The sequence below is a fragment of the Anguilla rostrata genome, chromosome 14 (genome assembly GCF_018555375.3).
Source record: "Anguilla rostrata isolate EN2019 chromosome 14, ASM1855537v3, whole genome shotgun sequence".
NCBI lineage: Eukaryota > Metazoa > Chordata > Actinopteri > Anguilliformes > Anguillidae > Anguilla > Anguilla rostrata.
The window spans coordinates 6,087,087-6,106,180 of NC_057946.1; the positions used below are offsets into that span (position 1 = coordinate 6,087,087).

General features: G+C 41.9%; 1 protein-coding gene across 2 annotated transcripts in view; it reads left to right on the forward strand.

Annotated features, from left to right (window-relative positions):
- Positions 1-19,094, forward strand: part of LOC135238824 (electrogenic sodium bicarbonate cotransporter 1-like) — a 47,369-nt gene that overhangs the window by 4,535 nt on the left and 23,740 nt on the right. The window contains exons 2-7 of one of the 2 annotated variants that reach the window (XM_064306913.1): positions 688-761; positions 6,153-6,320; positions 14,019-14,154; positions 16,599-16,759; positions 17,113-17,292; positions 18,591-18,686. In XM_064306913.1, coding sequence (XP_064162983.1) covers positions 688-761; positions 6,153-6,320; positions 14,019-14,154; positions 16,599-16,759; positions 17,113-17,292; positions 18,591-18,686 — 815 coding nt within the window. The remainder of the gene's footprint in view (positions 1-687; positions 762-6,152; positions 6,321-14,018; positions 14,155-16,598; positions 16,760-17,112; positions 17,293-18,590; positions 18,687-19,094) is intronic. The other variant, XM_064306914.1, reaches the window with a different exon arrangement.

A 19,094-nucleotide genomic window follows, 5' to 3' on the forward strand; every position in this document is an offset into this window, starting at 1 on the left:
TGATGCGCTATTACCATTTGTTGACATTTGTAATACATGAATCATCTTTCATGCTAATGAAGAAAAGTGAAATCGACCGCCCAATAGAGAAGTAGTGAAGTACTGAAGGCTCTGAAAAACCAAGCTATTTGAACTGTTTCAGAAGTGATTGAATAATTGCACTTGGCCTGGAGCTGCTCTGTCTGCTGTGGGCCGAGTGAAGGAAGAGCCGGTGTCTTCACTGCTCGCGTGCTGCCCTCTTAAGCAAAGCTGGGCTAATCCCTAAAAGGGCAGCGCGTCGTAAGATAGCCACGTGATTCGTAGCTTGTTGCTGAGGTGAGGAGCAGGACACACACCAGTATTGGGCGTGCGCGTGTGAGTGCGCGTGTAAATACCCTGCCCCAATATCAGAAGTCCAGAATCTGGATTGGCCAGCGCTGCAGGCTGTTGGCTTCCTGCATACCAGACTCAAGCAGGCTCCATACAGGAGCCTTTAGTTGCCATGCTATCCCCTGCTAGCGTATTCTGCTCCTGCATGTCTGTGGCCTGTCCCCCTGTAGAGTGTGGCCCTGTGCACTGATGGAAGACCGATCAGCCCAATGGTCAGCACAGGCAGCACACTGTACCATGGCTCTCCCTGAAGTTCCTTCAGCTCTACAGCATCTTTAGAAGGGAAGTGTGAACGGTCTTTCTCTCCTGTTACTACAGGGTGGAGGACGAGGCGGTGCTGGACCGTGGAGCGTGTTCTGTCAAGCACGTCTGTGACGAGGAGGAGGTAGAAGGTAATGCTATATTTTCTTTACTTTTCTCTCTTTCTGTCCCTTTTGTCTTTGAATCAGAGGTTCAGGTGGTGTGGATCAGTTTTGCTCAAACCACATCACACATCTGCCTCCATACCACGGTGCCTGAATAGTTCATTGCAAGTTGATCATTCTTTTGTCTGTTCTATTAATGTATGGATTGGTGGAATGAGAAGGGGATTATTGTATGAGATGAAGGTCTAGCTCACATGAAGGTGTCTCCACATGCAGATGCTAACTATGTGAACCTGTCCAACTGTTCAACACGCCAGAATAATCTCACTTTCACCAAATGTGAGAAATACCTTCAGCCAGCCCTCACAAGCATTTGTGAGTTTCTGTGAAGGAATGTCTCCTGGAAATTGCAAACATCAAGAGCTGCAGTGCTTACTTTTCAAACATGAATGCAAACATTTTAAATATAGCGCAATATGCAGTGAAGCTGTGGCCACATAGAGTGGGGTCAAACTGTTATTGCAATGAGGTGCTGTATTTATACAATTCTACATAATGAATAACTGTAAGTTATAACCATAAATTGTGTGTCAGTGTATAAATGCATGCTCATACTCACACTTACACATGGACAAACCCAGTTAAAAAAAAAAAAAGTAAGATGTCACCTTATTGCAGCTGGTGTGGATGTGTGTGCCCTGGTGTTCCCGATGCCCACTCTTGCTCGCTCTCTCTTTGGCACTCCTGGTTCAAATAAAGGTTAGAGTGCAGTTACACAGGCTAATAAGACCCCTCACTGTATATCCAGCTGAAATATCTCCTGCCCATCAGTCTGTGGCGCTAGTCTCAAACATGTAAAGACACGGAATTCAGATTGTTCTTGCCTACAAGGAGGGCGATTTATTTACAACGTGATGTCTGAGCCTTCGGTTTTGTTTCAAGTGGTGAAATACTGCCGTACTGTTTCAACTGGTAGTGAAACATTGAGCCTTCGGGCTACATCCTCAGCTGCTGAAGATGCTGCACTATAGTGCACATGTTGCTAATGCAGGATAGGGATGGGGCGTATTGTTTGAGGGACTCTCCTGGGTCTGAAGGGATTTCCACAGCTTTCTCTCTGCAGGGATTGCCGCTGCTCCCTCGACCCCGTTGCTGCGGTAACAGAACCTACCAGAAGGCAGGGACTGAACTGGTACATAACCGACTGCAAACCTGTGCAGCTCACCTTAGGTGGCAAACGCTACAGGTACAGGTGGATTTAGGAAGGCCCTCTGGGCACTGGGCGAGGTTGGGAGTTGGGAATTAGATGTTTGTGTTTGTTGGGATGTTTATGAACTTGTCGCGTACAAACCTCCCCTACCCCCATCCCCCGAACTGCTTTCATATCGGTACCTGTTCAGGTCCTGTAGTGGCCTGCATCAGTCCTGGACCACCATGCCTCTAGATTTGAATTTTATAAATGTAATTTATTTAAAAGCCTCAGCAGATGTGTGATTGAGATTTAGTCTAAACGTGCAACAGAAATGATATAGTTCTCTACGATACAGATATATCATCAATATCTTGATGTGCTTATACACAGAGCATCTAAATGGGCCTAATCTGCGCTCTACGGCTAGCCCCTAACGCCGTGAAACTAATTTTCTGAAATTCTCTGAAGTGCTCCCAGTCATGACTAATTGAAACTAAATGAATTACAGATCAAATAGGGCCCCGCAATTAGGTTGTGTTCATATTGTGAAGGCTGTGTTAGGTCACTTTGCTCTGATCCATACTGTAGACCCTCTGCGTATGCTAGGTTTTCATTCCAGTCACAATTGCAATCCCAGAATTATAGCAAGCTGTTAATTTTTCTACATTAGATGCTTTTCATGTTAGAGGGATTATTAACCCTCTCAAGCCACATTATGTCAGAATTTGCTATGCATGCCATAAAGAATAAAATTCCCATTGTGCTTACTGTGCTCTATTGCAAACAATTACATAAGAGGTAGAAATTTTTTTACTGATCAAAATTAAAGACTGAGGTAAATTAATAGGCTCCTAATAACGTTGCTGATTAATTTCTTTAATAATTTTTCTTTTAAACTTATTAACACAATACAGGTTCGGCTTGTTATCATTTTCTTTGTCTATTTTTCATGGCATGCAAAGCTTTTTCTGACATAATGTGGCTTAAGAGGGTTAATATGCCCTCTAACACGAAATGCACCTAATTTAGAAAAATTAAAGGCTTGCAAAAATTCTGGAATTACAATTGTGGTTCGAAGGAAAACCAGCATAAACAGTGGGGCCCCCAGGACCGAGCTTGAGAACCACTGTTTTAGACCCAATGAACCGTGGGCAAATTTTGTTGGCTGGTGGTGGTGACAAGATAAAATATTGCTGATGCATAGACGCGTGCAGTGCGGGCACCTGCATCTGGCAAAGCAAAACTACTCCTGTGTTTGGTTTGGTGGCTTTCAGTGTTATAAGGTTTAGATCATGTGATCTTTCTTCCTGAAAACACTGGTTGCTCTGAAGGTGTAATTTGAGATTTTTTCCCCCACGGTCCCCTAAGAATTTATGTATTTGTGCAGCCCACACTGAGGGCTGAGCAGCGAGAGAGACTTTTCTCACACGAAGGGATGACTTTTCATTAGATTCAATGTCATTAAATTGTCTATAATTATAACTACAAATAACTTTAGGTATGTTAGCTTTATCCTGCATCGCTCTCTCTGTCGGCTGCATTATCATTCTCGCACACACGTACGCACACAGACAGGCACACACACACACACACACACACCCACACACACCCCGTTTCATTCTGTGCAGCTGTGCAATTGCCTGGCTTCGTGTCAACAGTTTTCTTCGTCCCACTCCTGCAAAGTTCTACTCTTTTCCGCGTGCCCTTGCAAAGCTTTCATTCCACTTGCCTGCACTCTGTTTTAAGCATTAATAAATAGTCTGAGGCAGTGGTGATTTTTCACTAGTTTGCAACAGGACCGCTTTGCACTGACCTTCGTAGCTTGTCCTGTACCTTGGGGAAATGCTCTTCTAAGATTTGAATTGCCCTTTGTGCCGACTTCACCATGCTTGATGGTGCTGTTCACATCGTGCAATTCTTCATTGTTTTTGTGGGCCAATACACAAGTAGTGTGATCCTTGGCCTGCTAAGCCAATGGGCCTCACAGGCCAAACTATGAGCCTGCCCCAAAATATGTGTGAGGAACAGGGTGGCTGCCATCTGCAGCTGGTGTTGGATTTGAGAGCCCAAACTCTGCCGAGAGGCTCCCTTGTAGTCTTTGACAGTCACTGCCTTTGAGTGCCCTGCATCAATAATGCATAGATTTCACTTCTAAGTTCTACCGATGGTTACTGCCATAATGCATCCAGTATTGAGCATTATGATGTGCCTTTTATATTTTTGTTCTGGACAGGAAATGCTCCACTTGTAATTGGTCATTTGGTGAGTAAGGGTGGTGCTCCACCACTAGGCCTACCCGCTTTAGGATTTCAGACCTGTCTGTTACTAATTCATGGGTGACATTTTGAGTGACTGCAGCTTTTTAAATGCCACTGTATAATTCATAGCTGGACATGGTTCAGATGCTCACTTTAACTCACAGTGGACAATTCCCACACAGGCTTAAAGCCACACCTCACAACCAGCTAACGAACTGCAGCCAGACTTGTAACCGTACATTGGATTTATTATTTAACAGTCAGTAATGTCCATAACGGTCTGTATGATAATGGCCCTGCTTTGAAGTAGCATCTTTGGTCTTTAAGTAGTTGCAGAACCTGTTTGACAAACTTTTTTTTATTAGCTAGCTGCCTGCCCAGTGACTACAGATGGAAATTAGCGCCTCTGGCTAACTTTGGCACATTTACAAAAATGTTATTAATGTGCACTGACCAAAAAACTCATAAATAAGGTCATGCTGCATGGTGGTGCGGGAATCTTTTGTTGCCACGCCTGCACCTGTCTCTGTGTCTGTATCTGTCAGTTTTGCTGCTGCTTCTGCACATTCCAGTCAACTAACATTGATTCTCTGACACTTGATTTACAGTGTGGTTGTACAGTATATACATATTTGTGTACACAATATTAAATTTGTTTTGTTGAACTAACATTTTAATTTGCACAGCCCAGTCTTCTGTCATGGTCATATATTGTGTTGACGTCAGCATAGTGTCATTAATCTGTGTGTTTTATCAGGTGGAAACTACTTTAGAGGTTTTACAAAAATACCAAAGCCATCCTTTAGAAAGCTTCTCACTCCTCCACCACTCATTTGTTTTGAATTGCTGCACTAATAAAAAGACCCATGCACTTTGCATTTACCTTTTTAAAACTGACATTTTCGTGCAGTGCCTTCAAACACACAGCTGAGCTCCATTTTCACAGTCTGTTAAACTGCTAAATTACTGCAGGTAAGGTATGGGTACAATGCAAAGTGTTAGTTATAAGAGCACGGTAAGCAGAAGGTCTGTCTTTAATGAAGGCATTGTCTGCAAGTACAAGGTATCTTTGTAGTATTCCCCCTAAACACATTTGTCCTGCACAACCCTTTTGAGCTAGCATAAAGACACTACATTAACCACAATTTTAATAATTTGTTAAATGTTTTCAAAATGAATTGAAGACATGTCAATTGTTTCCCCCACAAGCGTAAGCGTGCCATTATTTCTCTGCTTTACAGCTTCATTCAAGGAAGTAATTCCTTGGCATTTACGGTCTGAATGCTTTGAAAGAGTTGTGCAGGTTTGTTTGGTCAGTCTGGATTGGCAGGGGTTGTGTTATGAAACCATTTTTTTCCATAGTACTTCAGCGACTAGAATTTCTGCACTGAACGTTCACAGCTTCCTGCTACTTTTGTTCAGCCAAAATATTTAGTTTGACGGACTGATGTTAACTTGTTCGTCTGGTATTTTTTCTAAAGCAACTTCCCTAAAACGGTGAGTCATTTCCTGTATGAATTGCTGTAAGGAAGTGTTTGGCATTTATTCCACATCCTTACCTTGAGACAAATGGCCCTGATTCCCTCCCAGTGGAGCAGAACGAAAGGATTGGCACCCGTTCCTGTCTCGTCTTGTCGAATGCTTCGCCCTCTCCGTGAACACACCCATGTTAACTCAGTCAGACGTGCTCATCAGAAATGTTTTACACAGTGCGTCTTGTTATACACTGCGGGAAAAACATGTCATAACTGCAAATTTGCTTCACTTTACATACAGTACCTACTACTTCTTAATAATCTTGTATAGGTAAAAGAATGCAACATTTGTATTGTATGCTTCTTGCCAAGAACAGCTGTTGGGGAACCGTTTCTTTAAACTAATTTTGATGAGGTGCTGTGAATTGAGGTTAAAATCGAGTCTGAAAAGCTATTGCCTGTCGTAACTGTTGAATTTGTGATCTGCCTGCAGGTCACCACACTGTATACGTCGGTGTGCACGTGCCCAAGAGCTACAGGAGGAGAAGACGCCACCGCAGGAAGTCCAGCCACAAGGAGAGGAAAGAGAAAGTGACTGAAAATGACAAATCAGATGGGGAGAATACCGATGATGTCAGCACCAGCATCCTCAAGCCTCTTGGTAAGTTTGGCCTAACGTATGATGTATGTCATCCACATTGGCAATTCATTTGGCTGGGATGCATCCGATTTCTAGGGTACACGTGATGTGGATAATTATTTAATTATTTGAATTTTGCAGACAAGTGGTGTTTCTGGAAGGTGTTTTTATGTGAACTAACAATTTGACAAGTTTTTAGGTGGCTATTGGAACTTAGTATCACCGGCTGGTGCTTTGTGGATTTAGTGTTGTGGGGAAATTCTTAAGCACATTTTTTACTCTGTCAGATTCAAAATGATTTTCTTACTGTTTTATTTTATTTTTTTTCCAAATTTGATGATTCACCTGAGGCTACTGCGGGCACCTGATCAACTAGGTGTTGGTGTTGCCCAGTAAGATGGACAACTCTAAACTGAAACCAAGGCCTATTTTGCATGACATTTTGACAGAAGACCACGTAATGATGAGGGCAAGTGGACCCTGCTCTTGAAATGAGCGGTACACATACATTAGTGTTATGCTGTCTGCTACTTGTCATTATCCTTATGATGTCCAAACTAACCATCTATACATATGGGGGTTTGATTCTCAACCTTCGCCTTTCTATTTTTTAGTAGTTTCTCTCGAGAGGCTGTGCGGCTTTATTTCAATCGCTTTAAACTTCCGTCGCTGTCTTTGAAGTCATTTTGACTAAACTGTTAGAAGGCTCAGATTAGAATTTATGAGGACAAACCGTGCTATATTTGGTATAGATTACCACCACAACAAACGTACGTAACATGCAGATTTAAGTGGATTGAATTATACTGCAGTCAGTCTGCGTGTATTTCTTCATGAATAGATTCTTCCTTTTCCCTTTTTGATGACCCCCTCCACCTGAGGACCCTATTTTTAGGGTTTGGTGTTTGATATAGAATTATGTAGACTTATCGCCATCTTCAACATCACAAGCTATAGCCCCCATGCATTAATAGCAAGCAAGGGAATGTAACCCGCAGTGGGGTTTGTTGCCAGTTGAAATGCTAAACACTAGAATGGGTGCGATTTTGCATGACCTGTGATGGCCAAATGATTCTTTTTTGTGTTTACGTTGTAGGAAAACCGTATCATTGCGAATTGCTCTGGTACACGGGTAAAATTCATTGGTGGCAGGAATATAGAATTACTTTGTGTAATTTCTCCTTGGCATAGCTAGCACTGGCAAGTCTTGACACCTGGTCTTTTGCTGTGGTCCTTAAAGTTTCCATTTAGAATTTTAACTTTATGAACATACACAAGTTGTCAGATGTTGGTAGTTAGCATGCTGAAACAACATGTTTAGTGTTGTTTTGAAATGAAAAATGTGACAAACATTTTAATCTTGAATATATTAAATACAGTAAACGAGACTTTACAAGCAAACTGAGTACAGGGGAACTGATGTTAGGCTATGGACGCAGAGATCGGCAGATTTGAAATTGTAATCTCGGAGCTTTTACTTCTTCTGAAAATGACCAAGCTACAGTACACCACTGCAGGAAAACAACCCTCACGTTCTCACCCCGCCTTCCGAAAGTTGACACGTGTGCAAACTGAACTTTAAAGAAGGCCTCAGCTGTCACCTGGTGTCATCTCTCTTCTTGGCAAATTTGGTTCCTTATTGGCTCCTGCCCCAGCCTCCTGTCTGCTGTGTCTGGCCTAGTTCATTTCACAATGTGCTGAGTGTGTATGCTTTAGAAATGCACGATTTGCAAGAGTTTTTTATTTACAGTTAGAATTTCCACTAGTAAGCAAAACGGTGGCAATGGCATACTCTAAGTGCATATTGTCAGTCAAAGCTTTGAGCATTCGAATTGAGCTGTCCGATGTTTGTCTTGCACTAATATATATCAGTGCTGATCTTGCTTTGATCTCGCTCAATGGGGAACCACCATGAGTCCTTTTTTTCTGGTTTTGTTTTTTATTTGATAAGGAAGGGCATACATGCAAACAATCCACATCTTCATTTCTTTAAAAAAAAAAATTTTTTTTCTAGATAATCCTGAACGAAAGGACAACTCAACTCGGCAAAGCTGCTATTGAAATCTAAGCATTGCGGTGTCTTTGTCAGTAGCCAGTGCCACATGGGATTTCATAGCGTGCCATGCCGTGTCTGCAGTGGAGCTTGTCCTGAAATCCCCTTGCTAATCAGATATGTAAACGAGAATGACAGAGCTCGTTCGGGATCAGCAGTGCTTAACGCTGGGCCCGCTTGCCTGCTCCATCAGCTTCAAAGCGGCAAGATCATTCATACAGGCCTGCTCTGGTCCTCTCCAGTAAGGCCACTGAATCTATATTGAAGTGACCGATCATTGTAGATGGGAGTTGTGATTGTGATTATGATTATTGTGATTATTATGTTCCATTCTCAGCAGTACAGGGGACAGTTCGGGGTCTCTTTCAATGGGAAGGTATGTTATGCTACTTGAAATTGTAGGCACGTTGTATTGGCTAATAGCCCTGCTTAATATCCCAGCCCATTGCAGTTCTTAAAATACTAAAATCTATGGGAATCTGTGGGTGTGTGGGCAGAGCAGGACCCTCCCCCCTTCCTTCCTTTGCTGGAGAGTCCGCTTCGTTAATCCTCTCAAGCAATTAGCCACCCTCCCATTAGCAGTTCTAACAAGTTAATCTAACCTTATTGCTCACCTAAACCTTCTCTGCACCTGTGGGGGCATCATCTGTATCATCTACGCATGGGTCAGACAGGTGATCTAAATGCTGGCATTCTCAATTTCAGGTTGCTTAAGGTGCTCATGGGGTATCTCGGACTTGTTGCATTATCTTTCTAAAGGAAGCAAAGGAGTAAATGAAAAGGCTTTGCTTGTCACCTTGTAAAATGTGCTACTGGTAACATGGTGCCAAGTGTATCAGGCTTGGTATAATTCAGAAGGCCTTATTTGGTGGAACCTAGAAAAATAGTATTGGCAAAATTACAGCACAGATAAGTGTACACTCCAGATTGTGGTGTCTCCATTTGCTTGACCTAACAGCAGATGATGCAAAGTGGTCAACTATCTCAAAATAGTCCGAATAACACTTCTGGAATGGAGATATTTGTCATAAATCAAGTAATTTCTGCTCCTCCTCATACCCTTGCATTGCAGATCAATGTGCCATGGCATCCTATTGCACCCCCCCCCCCCCCCAATAATGGAACCATTAGCATGCTCTCATCATCCTCCATAACATGCGTTCTGCCTCCCTGGCCGTAACATGGAAGCTGGATTTCTGTATTTTAAGCATTGTAATCCTCACACACAGGAGTATGGACGTGGTCTTGTCTCTCCCCGATTGGTTTGCGTGACAGTGCACAAGGGGGGGGGGGGGAGGGGCTGGAAACGCGGCTGGGATTAGGTGGCACTTAGCCCAGCCGCACGTGGACACTGCGTGCCTACGGCCTCCTGCCGTTACCCAGTCCGCATTGCATTGCATTGACTAGAGAGCTCGCCCCCTACTGGTGAGTTCAGGGCCATTAGAACCAAGGAATTGGAAAAGACCAATTCTTAAAACAGCCTGTCGTATTCTGAGAACTACTGTGGAAAGTGCTGATTTCCCCTGGAAAACCGCTCGTATTTTAGTTTTCATAGAGCGAGGAACAGAACAGAACCGCTCTGCTTGCTTTCTCACAGTATTGTGACCCCTCATATTTTGGGGGAAAAACTGTTTGCAAAGCTTGAACATCATTTTTGTATAAGAAGAGATGTCATAATGTTTCATCACTGCCCGCATTAGGAAATTGGCTTTTCCAGTGACTCTCTAAATCCCTATGAAATTTCCTGCAAAAATTAAGCTATAGTGCTGATCACTGAAATCCAGCAATTTGAGTCCTTTAAGGTTTTTTTCCCCTCTTCACTAAGACTCATGCTAGACAGTACTGACATAGGCTAGCTGTAGCTGACAGTGTACTGGAAGACATGGTTTCACCTGTATGGTGTGTGGGAAGCAAACAGTCCTGTTGGTTAGCACATGTTAACCTAATGACAAGTAAGGCGAGGAATTGTCCTTGGATTACCCTCTAACCTTTTTTTTTCTTTGTGTGTAAAAGCCATCTGGAAAGAACACACATAACAAACACTGAACTTTGAATATCTGCTTTTATTGCTGATATGATTACTGGGGACACATCAGGTAATAACAAGTAGCCTATAATTGACACATTTTGACAAATTTCTAGTTGTGTGAAATGGCTACTGAATTTTTAGACCTACAGCACATCTATAGGAAGTGATACAGAAAGGTCCTTCGTGCATCTTGCTCGCAGCTGACAGCAAGGATATATTTTGCATTAGAGAGGCAGTAATGTGATGTGAAAACTGCTTTTTTTATTGCAACGACCAATTCAAAAGGCACGCCTGAAACCTTTATGAAAATGCACAAAACCCTTGCGGTAATAGTGCTAGATGTAACTTTGCATTTTTCTGTCTTTGCACTCCTGTGTTTGATTCTATCCCTCATGGGAATGTCACTGAGCCTTCAGTGGATCAGAAGAAGAAATTGCATAAGATTAGGCGGGAGTAAATGCTGTCTCCATTGTTCATGGTGTGACGAGCTAGCACAAACGTTTTCCACTCCATGAATAGATGGCATTATCCTACCACAATAGCATCATATTATGTGCTGCAATTGACTTTCAGCTCACAGATGAGTGGCAAGTTGCTTTCATGTCTTTATCAATATTGGCTTTGATAGCGTTTGCACGAAAGTGCTAATTTCAGTATGTACCGTCTTAATGGACCGTTTAAAAAAATAATTTAAGCAAATGAAAAGCCTGAAGTCTCCACAATGTCTCTGCATAGAGAAGCTGCACATGGGCTTCAGTGTGTAGAAAAGGTGCCCGTCTAACTGAAAGTGAGAGTGCAGATGCAGCTGAGCATGGCAGCACCTCTCACTCCCATGGGCTGGTGTTTACCCCCTCATGAACTCTGCACAGGAGACAAAGGCCTCTTTGTGTGGACATGGTCACTGGTTAGGTGCAACGTGTGGAGAAACTTGAGAGATGCGTTTTTCCCTGATTCCTTCGTGCTCGCTCTCTGTATATTCTCAACAGGCTGCTCCCTCAAGCAACTAGGAAAAATTAAACCTTTTTCGATGAAAACTTACGTCTTTATTTTTTTCTTCTTCTTCCCTCGATTGGGGATGTGACCTCTCTGAGTGGAGTTACAGGACACTGGTTGGAAAGCATTGCTTATAGTTTGACCTGCCACGTTCTGCAGAGTAGTTTGCCACTCTGTGTATCACTGTTTTACCACTGCTTATGTGAAGAAGTGAACATTTTGAGGATAATGGGAAGAACAAAAAATGCTTGTTAGTCTTCTTTGGACTAACAGATTCAGGGGTTCTGTTAAGGCTTTTGATAATACCCATTGGTTCACAGGGTTTATTTGTTCAACCCCCCCCCCCCCCCCTCCCCCTCAGCAAATTAATTTGTGCAGATTTTGCAACATGTTAGATGGGGAGTTTAGTAAAAGCTCATTTAAAAAGCAAAAACTGGAGTTATATTTCTGGTAAAATGATGCTATCTGCAAAATTTGCAGTTGTTGTAGAGGCAAGTCTTTCAATGAAATCCTGGATCCACCCATGTTACCATTTACATGAGTACATCCAGCCACCTCACTGCTCTGTGACCTGTACTGCACAGAACTGTGGGGCCCCTAGATTATAACAACCTTCGAGTTTTAAATTTTATTTAAATTTAATAAATTTTAGTAGCAATGATATGGCAATATAAAATGAGACATGGAAAAGAGTTGACTTGCACTGTAATAGCAGGCTTGTGCACTTGAGCAACGATGGTGAAAACCAGACATTTTGAAGACGGGCTCCTAGTCTCTTCTGCAGACAGTTTTATTTATTTTTTTTAAATTATTTTTTTAAAACAAATCCTGCCATTTTTCCCACCAACATTTTATTTAATCCTGTTGATCTAGCAAATATGCACATGAAGCCAACCACTTATTTTTGTATCTACCAACAACAGGACAGTTTTTGTTTTTTTTCCCACAAGTCCTGACTGGGAAGTGTTTGTTGGTTCTGTATACTGTAAGTACAAGTAACTGTACACAATCCTTTTAACTGGCGAGCTACAAAGACAGTGGAGCACGTTGTGATATTGTCTGATGCTTATGTGCCTGTGACAACATGCAATCATGCATCTCAGTCCTGGCTGCAGTGTGACCTGCAGCAGGATATACTGTCCTGCATGTGAGAACCATGAACACGGGATACTGAAATGCACTCTTTAGAGAAAAGTGCGCCGGCGTGAGTGAGATTGCAGTGTTCAGTCTGGAAAAAACCGACACTGGTTCTTCGTCTTTTGAGAGGTCTTGCCCCACTGTCTTATGTCCCAGTGGTGCTGGGTTCAAAGTAGACGTCAAACGAGGACTTAAGTGGACAGTTAAAGCTATTTGAGCAGCCTAATTAGCCCAAGAACTTAGTAAGGAGACACGTGTGAGGAAAGCCCCAGTGTCTCTGATGGGCAGTTGGATTAGGAGCTGTGTCCGGATCAACTAGCATATTGCACAGCTTGTGCCTTGCTGTGAGGTGAAGTTGGGAGATCCCTGATGCTAAGTCCCCCTCTGTCCATATCAAACTAATTGGCTTGGGACGGTCAAGTAAACATTTGCACATGAAATTTTGATGCAGTGTCCAGCTAGTGTCAGGCATTGGTGATGGTTGGGATGAGTTGAGAATTTCTATGCATAATTGAAAGGTGTATCATCTGTACCTATTTTAATGTGCTGCCTGTGTTGCCATTGCAAAATGAAAAAAATATATATTAGGCAACTATTGCTTGTTTAATTGGCTAGTATTCCAGCACTACAATGTTTTGTTCACAAGAGCGATACATTTCTCAGGCCTCAGTAAAGTCTGTTGGAAAGACATTGCCTGTTTAATGACCTTATCGTGTCTCTCAGCATTCATGAAACCAGATCCTCCAGGTCTGCAGAATCGTACAAATTCTTTACGTACCGAAATCACACCTACAATACGTGGCACAATACGTGTGAAGTTTTCTCAAAATATAATGGAACAAGGTGGTACTTTCTGTCCTGTGTGAAAATGCTGCTTTGTTTTCTAGTCTTGAGCAATGCATTCCACTCCCTCATCAGTGTTTTTGTACTGCGATATCAGCAAAGAACCTTTGGAATTGTTCAGATGTTTTCTTCCTGCAGTGGTCTGTTTCCATTTATCTATGGAAGCATCACAAACGGCCTATAATTTCTCTGAACAGAATGGAAACATCTTGTTTGAAAGTGTCACCATATGTTTGAAGATTGTAATATGCCATTTTCACCCATTTTGTTTCAAATGGTGGTAGTTGGTTTTTTGTACTTTAGTTCAAAGGTAAATGTGTTCTTTTGGACAGCATATTGACCATATTTCTATAAATTGCAATTGATTCACCATATAGTATTAAACCATTCAAGTCTGTTTTGGTATTTGTGCACTCAAAGGTCTAGGAATTTTCTCAAACATGCACATATACAGTATAAACAACCAGTCATACCCCTCAGTGTCCGAGGAAGTGAATAAAACTTCTCGACACAAACTGAAGGAGATCAAAGGGGAATGTGGGGGTGGGGGTGGGGGTGGGGGGGGGAGCAGAGCAGGTTACAGGCCTAATGGTCATGGAGCAGACTACAGGCCTAAAGGTTATGGAGCAGGACTTTAGTGACAGTGATGTTCTTCCTCTTCCAGTCTCTTCGGCGGCTGAGCGGATCCGCTTCATCCTGGGCGAGGAAGACGATGGCCCACCGCCCCCACAGCTCTTCACCGAGCTGGACGAGCTGCTGGCTGTGGATGGGCAGGAGATGGAGTGGAAGGAGACTGCAAGGTAGGGCGGTTCAGGGCTCGCTGGCCATGCTAATATTCAACAGAGCGCAGTAAAATCTCATCGCTTGGTTACCAGCAGCCGCATTATCGATGCTAATACGGGTCTTGAGAGATGAGGAAGGGTGCCGAGCGCACATGGTGGCAAGACCACACCACACACCAAACGCCAGCTTCACGCCGTCCTGTTCCAAAACTGAGATCGTGAATGTTGTATCCGATGGCAGGTTTTCTAAATTTGTGCTGCAGACTAGAAGTGGACCGAATGTAAGCTGAGGACATTTCAGTGCAAGACATTAGAACTCACGATGTATTTCTGTGAACCAAATCGTACAAAAATAATTACACTGAAACGGATGTAAAACTTCCGGCCAAATAATTGTGCGTAAATGCTTTATGCAGAAAGTGCACTAAAGGACCATTGATCTTCAATGTCAAAACTGTCAGATTTTAAATATCCTGTTGCTACTATATTTTCTTAAGTAATAGTCACACGTTCGTTTTGTGCTTTCTGCCATAATCCTACTATGTTAACATATAATTATGGCCTCATGCATATTTTATTACATGGAAATCTTCTACATGAATGGCCATGATGGTGAAATCAGTTGTTGCCCAATTTAGAAATGAATGTCAGACCTTTTGGGATATAGGCTCTATAATTAGCCTTCTGTGAAGACCAACCGCAGAATGTAATTAAAACAATTAAGTTAATCTTCTCAAGTGTTAAACTTTTCACTGCCTGATTCATCATTACTCCAACCGACTGAATAGTGATCTCATTAGAGATAAGATTAACAGTCTTGTTTATTTATGGAACACTTTAGCAGTCATTGCAGCCTGTAGCAGTCTTGTACTGAATAGTAAAAGGTAATAAGCAGTGCATTTGATCATGTTTTGGGTAAGACACCCACCAGGAAACCTGTATTCCAGCAATGCCATGGATGAAGTGGCATTGGATTATACATGAGCACAGTTTTCCTTGTGGCCTGGACATCCAGTGTGTGTCACAGTACGGTGGAGACACCGCCGCAAGAGGTGGAATCTTCAGCCACCTAATCCAGGGACCTTGTTGTGTCAAAGATTGAATTTCACTGAAAACTCATGGTGTTCCCCCTATTGTCACTTTAAATGGACAGGCCTGCATTTTTATATAGCGCTTTTATCCAAAGCGCTTTACAATTGATGCCTCTCATTCACCCATTCACACACACACTCACACACCAACGGTGATAGGCTGCCATGCAAGGTACCAATCAGCTCATTGGGAGCAATTAGGGGTTAGGTGTCTTGCTCAGGGACACTTAGAATTCACGAAATGAATTAATATTAAATTTTCATCGAAGTGGTAATTTCGTTTGAAGTTTTTTTTTTTTTTGCACAAATAGTGAACTATCTGCTCTGTTACAGACCACACACATGCACATAGCCACAACACAGGTTTATGATAAATGATGTGTGAGTTCTTCTATCCGGGTGGGATGCTGTAGGTAAAGTTGGTTGTAAATCATAGGACTTACTGTAAGGATTAAGGGCTTAGTCTGGCTTGTTGAAACTGTCTGTTGCATGCCACTGCTGTTACTTACATACAGAAGTATGGCACCTGTCCAACATTATAAATGGTACAGCGTAAATGTGACTTCATCCTTGTTCATTTGTTGAATGCAGTATTGTTTGGAAGCAATGACTGACATTTCACAAGTGTTTCTACTGAATTCCATTTGGACGTTTTTTTCTTCTGGCCGTTTGGGAAACATACAGCTTTCTTGTCTCAAGGCAAGATCACTTTCCACAGAGGAATGCAGTTGTAGAACAACTTATGTCCTTTTTACTGCCTTATTTGAACTGTGATGACCTTAAATACTATTATCTTTGTTTATCGAGAAAAGAAAACCTTCATTGTCTCCCTCTCTCACATTCCCTTATTTTGTAATAAAACTGCAAAAGACTGTGTTTTGTGGTTTTCTTTTTTTTTTGACCCTCATTGTCTTTTTAAGATAACTAACTTCACTGGAGCCACGGGTAAACAAACATGGCTGAATTGCTCACAGTACCGTCATAATCTGTCTGCTCTAGGGACAGACCTGTGAATGACATGGTGGTTATGATTAAATCCAGTGATCAGTTTGTCATGATGCTAGATATGTTTGTTTTTTAATTTTTTATTTGGCCGGACCGCAACAGTGGGGCCAGCCCTACAAAAGCGAATGTCTGTGACTGACTGACTGACTGAGTGATGAAGTTACACCATTGGTCGGCCGAGTTATGAAGTCACACCATTGGTAGGCTGGATCACGTGTCTTAGGTCCAGCCATATACTAGGTTTTAACCTGGTCTTGTTTTATTACAACGCAGCCCTTAACATGTAAACGAAGATGTATCGCAAAATACTGATTGCATCCTATTGTTGTTCTGGTCCTGCACGTAAAAGCTTCTGTGTTCCCCTAGGTGGATAAAATTCGAAGAGAAGGTAGAGAAGGGGGGAGAGCGCTGGAGCAAGCCTCACGTGGCCACGCTGTCCCTGCACAGCCTGTTTGAGCTGAAGACCTGCATCGAGAGAGGCACCATCATGCTGGACTTGGAGGCCTCTACCCTTCCGCAACTGGTTGGTGAGTCTTTCCCATAAGGCCTGTTTACTCCTTCTTGCCTAGGTTGCCTTTAACAGTATATAATATGAAATATTAATATTATGGCATTGTACTTTTGGGTGAGAGGGCTAAACTGAGAGGGTTTTGCACAATGTACAAAACTATATGCATGTTTACCATTCATGATTTTTGCAGGTTTGTTTTATTTCTGAAATTTTTTTTTTTCTCCCCTTGTGTTATTGTATTTTGTTAACCTTATTTTGGGCATGTTTTGAATTCCTCAACTTGTGTAATGAGCCACACGTATGGGAGTTTAATGGGGAACATATTTGCCCTTAGCATGATGTGACTCTTGAACCCTTGTCTCTCTGCAGAGGTCATCACTGACAGTCAGATTGAAAACGGTCAGTTGAAGGCTGACCTGAAGGACAAGGTGATGTACACCTTGCTTCGGAAACATCGCCACCAGACTAAGAAATCCAACTTTCGCTCACTGGCGGACATCGGCAAGACTGTTTCCAGTGCAAGTAGGCTGTTTTCCAACCAGGATAATGGTAATGCTGATGCCAGTTTGGTGCGGTCTTCATATTCATATAATTCTGTTTTTGTTGCTTTTGCCTTTCTCCCATTTTCGTCCCTTCAGTAATATTTTGGAAATGATGAAGTATGCCAGTTTTTGGCCCTTCACTCGTCAGACATAAAAAATGTAATCTTTTAAAAATAGGTTATGTGAAAAGGTGTACACAAACGATCTTCAACACTGATGTCTTTCCACTACTTTAGTTGTTAAATTGTTTTGTGACCGTTGCTGACAGCGGCAAGGCAGAACATTTCAGAACATCTACAAGGCTTTCCTTCAGAGGTTAAGTGAAATGCTTCTGGGGAAAGAATCCACTTCAGAAGTTGCATGGCCATGCTTTTGATTGGCTGCCATATCAACATCCATTAGATAATAGTGGTGGTTTTGGGTTTTGTTTTGTTTTTTTTTTTTGTTTCCTGGAAGCATTTTGACCGTATCATGTATAATTAAAGTTTAAAAAGTCAGATGATGTGCTGAATAGCAAAAATGACTTTGATAATTATGTATTAAAATAATTATACATTAAAATTTGATTTGAATTATATTTGCAGTTTATTGCCTAGCCCTGATTTGGACGTGATTTCAGAGTTGCATTATATTCTGGAATTCTCTAATTTAATTCTGTCAGGGAGGACTGACTTAAAACAAGAATTACAATCCAAATGCAGTAGTTTCATTTTGACTTATGCTGCCTTGGTTTGAAGATGATCATTTCAGCCAAACAATGCAAATAAAGTTTCTAGTTTTTCTTGTAGCTTTCACGGTATAAAATTTCACATTTCTCAAAGCAACAAGGAAGTTCCGGGATACTTATCAAGTTTGAGTTTTTCCTGTTCTCTGAAACAACAACAATCCAACAACGAGTCATGACTCTACTAAATCAACATTTAATCACTGTGCATTATGTAATATCCTTTGTGCCTAATGCTAAAGTGTAGTGGAGTGACATCAGTGTTCTTTCCCTGTTGCATTTTTCGATGTCACTCAATTTAAAATAAACTCACAGACCTAACTGGATTTTTCCTGAAGTAAATGCTTGCAGTGTAAGGCTATAAATTTGCCATATTTTTCCCTCAAATGAATGAATGAATGAATAAATGAATCGAATGCATATTACCATAGGTACACCAAATTCGATGAGTTCCTACTGCTTTGCTTTAACAGCGCTTACTGTATGTCTTAACCTGTTCTGATCTGGTCTTGGGGCTCTGTATACTTTCTTTCCTTCATTTTCTTTTCTTTGGCTTGCTCTTCTCTTCTGCCACTAAAAAGCACGTAGCCCGCTCGAAAGCTCTGTGCCTTGTCTAACAATCCGCGACACTGAAGCGCAGCTGCAAATGCAGAGGAGTTCCAGCATGGAATGGCTTAGTAAGTTCAAAGAAACTTGTGCCACCTGTAGAATCCACCCCATTAGCTTAGTCACAACCTCTTAAACATAGAGTAATGCAACCCTGTGTGATTATTGTAGCACCTTAACAAATCACCATTGATTTCATGCAACTTTTTTTTGTTATTTTCAAACGGAAAATCCTTTATTCCAGTTAAAGGTACACTGACATTGCCTAGCTGGGTATTACAGTATGTTCCATTACCTCTCTTCACAAGCTAATAATGGTTTCTCTGTCCAGTAGAAAAATGAACGAAGTGGTGAAATGGCCTGTATGTCATCACCCCAGTCCCAAGGGCATATACACTTCCTCATATTTGGCTTTTCAATGTTAAGCAACCCCCGCCCCCCCCATCCTCCCAAATGAAACATTTCATTTCTGTGCACGA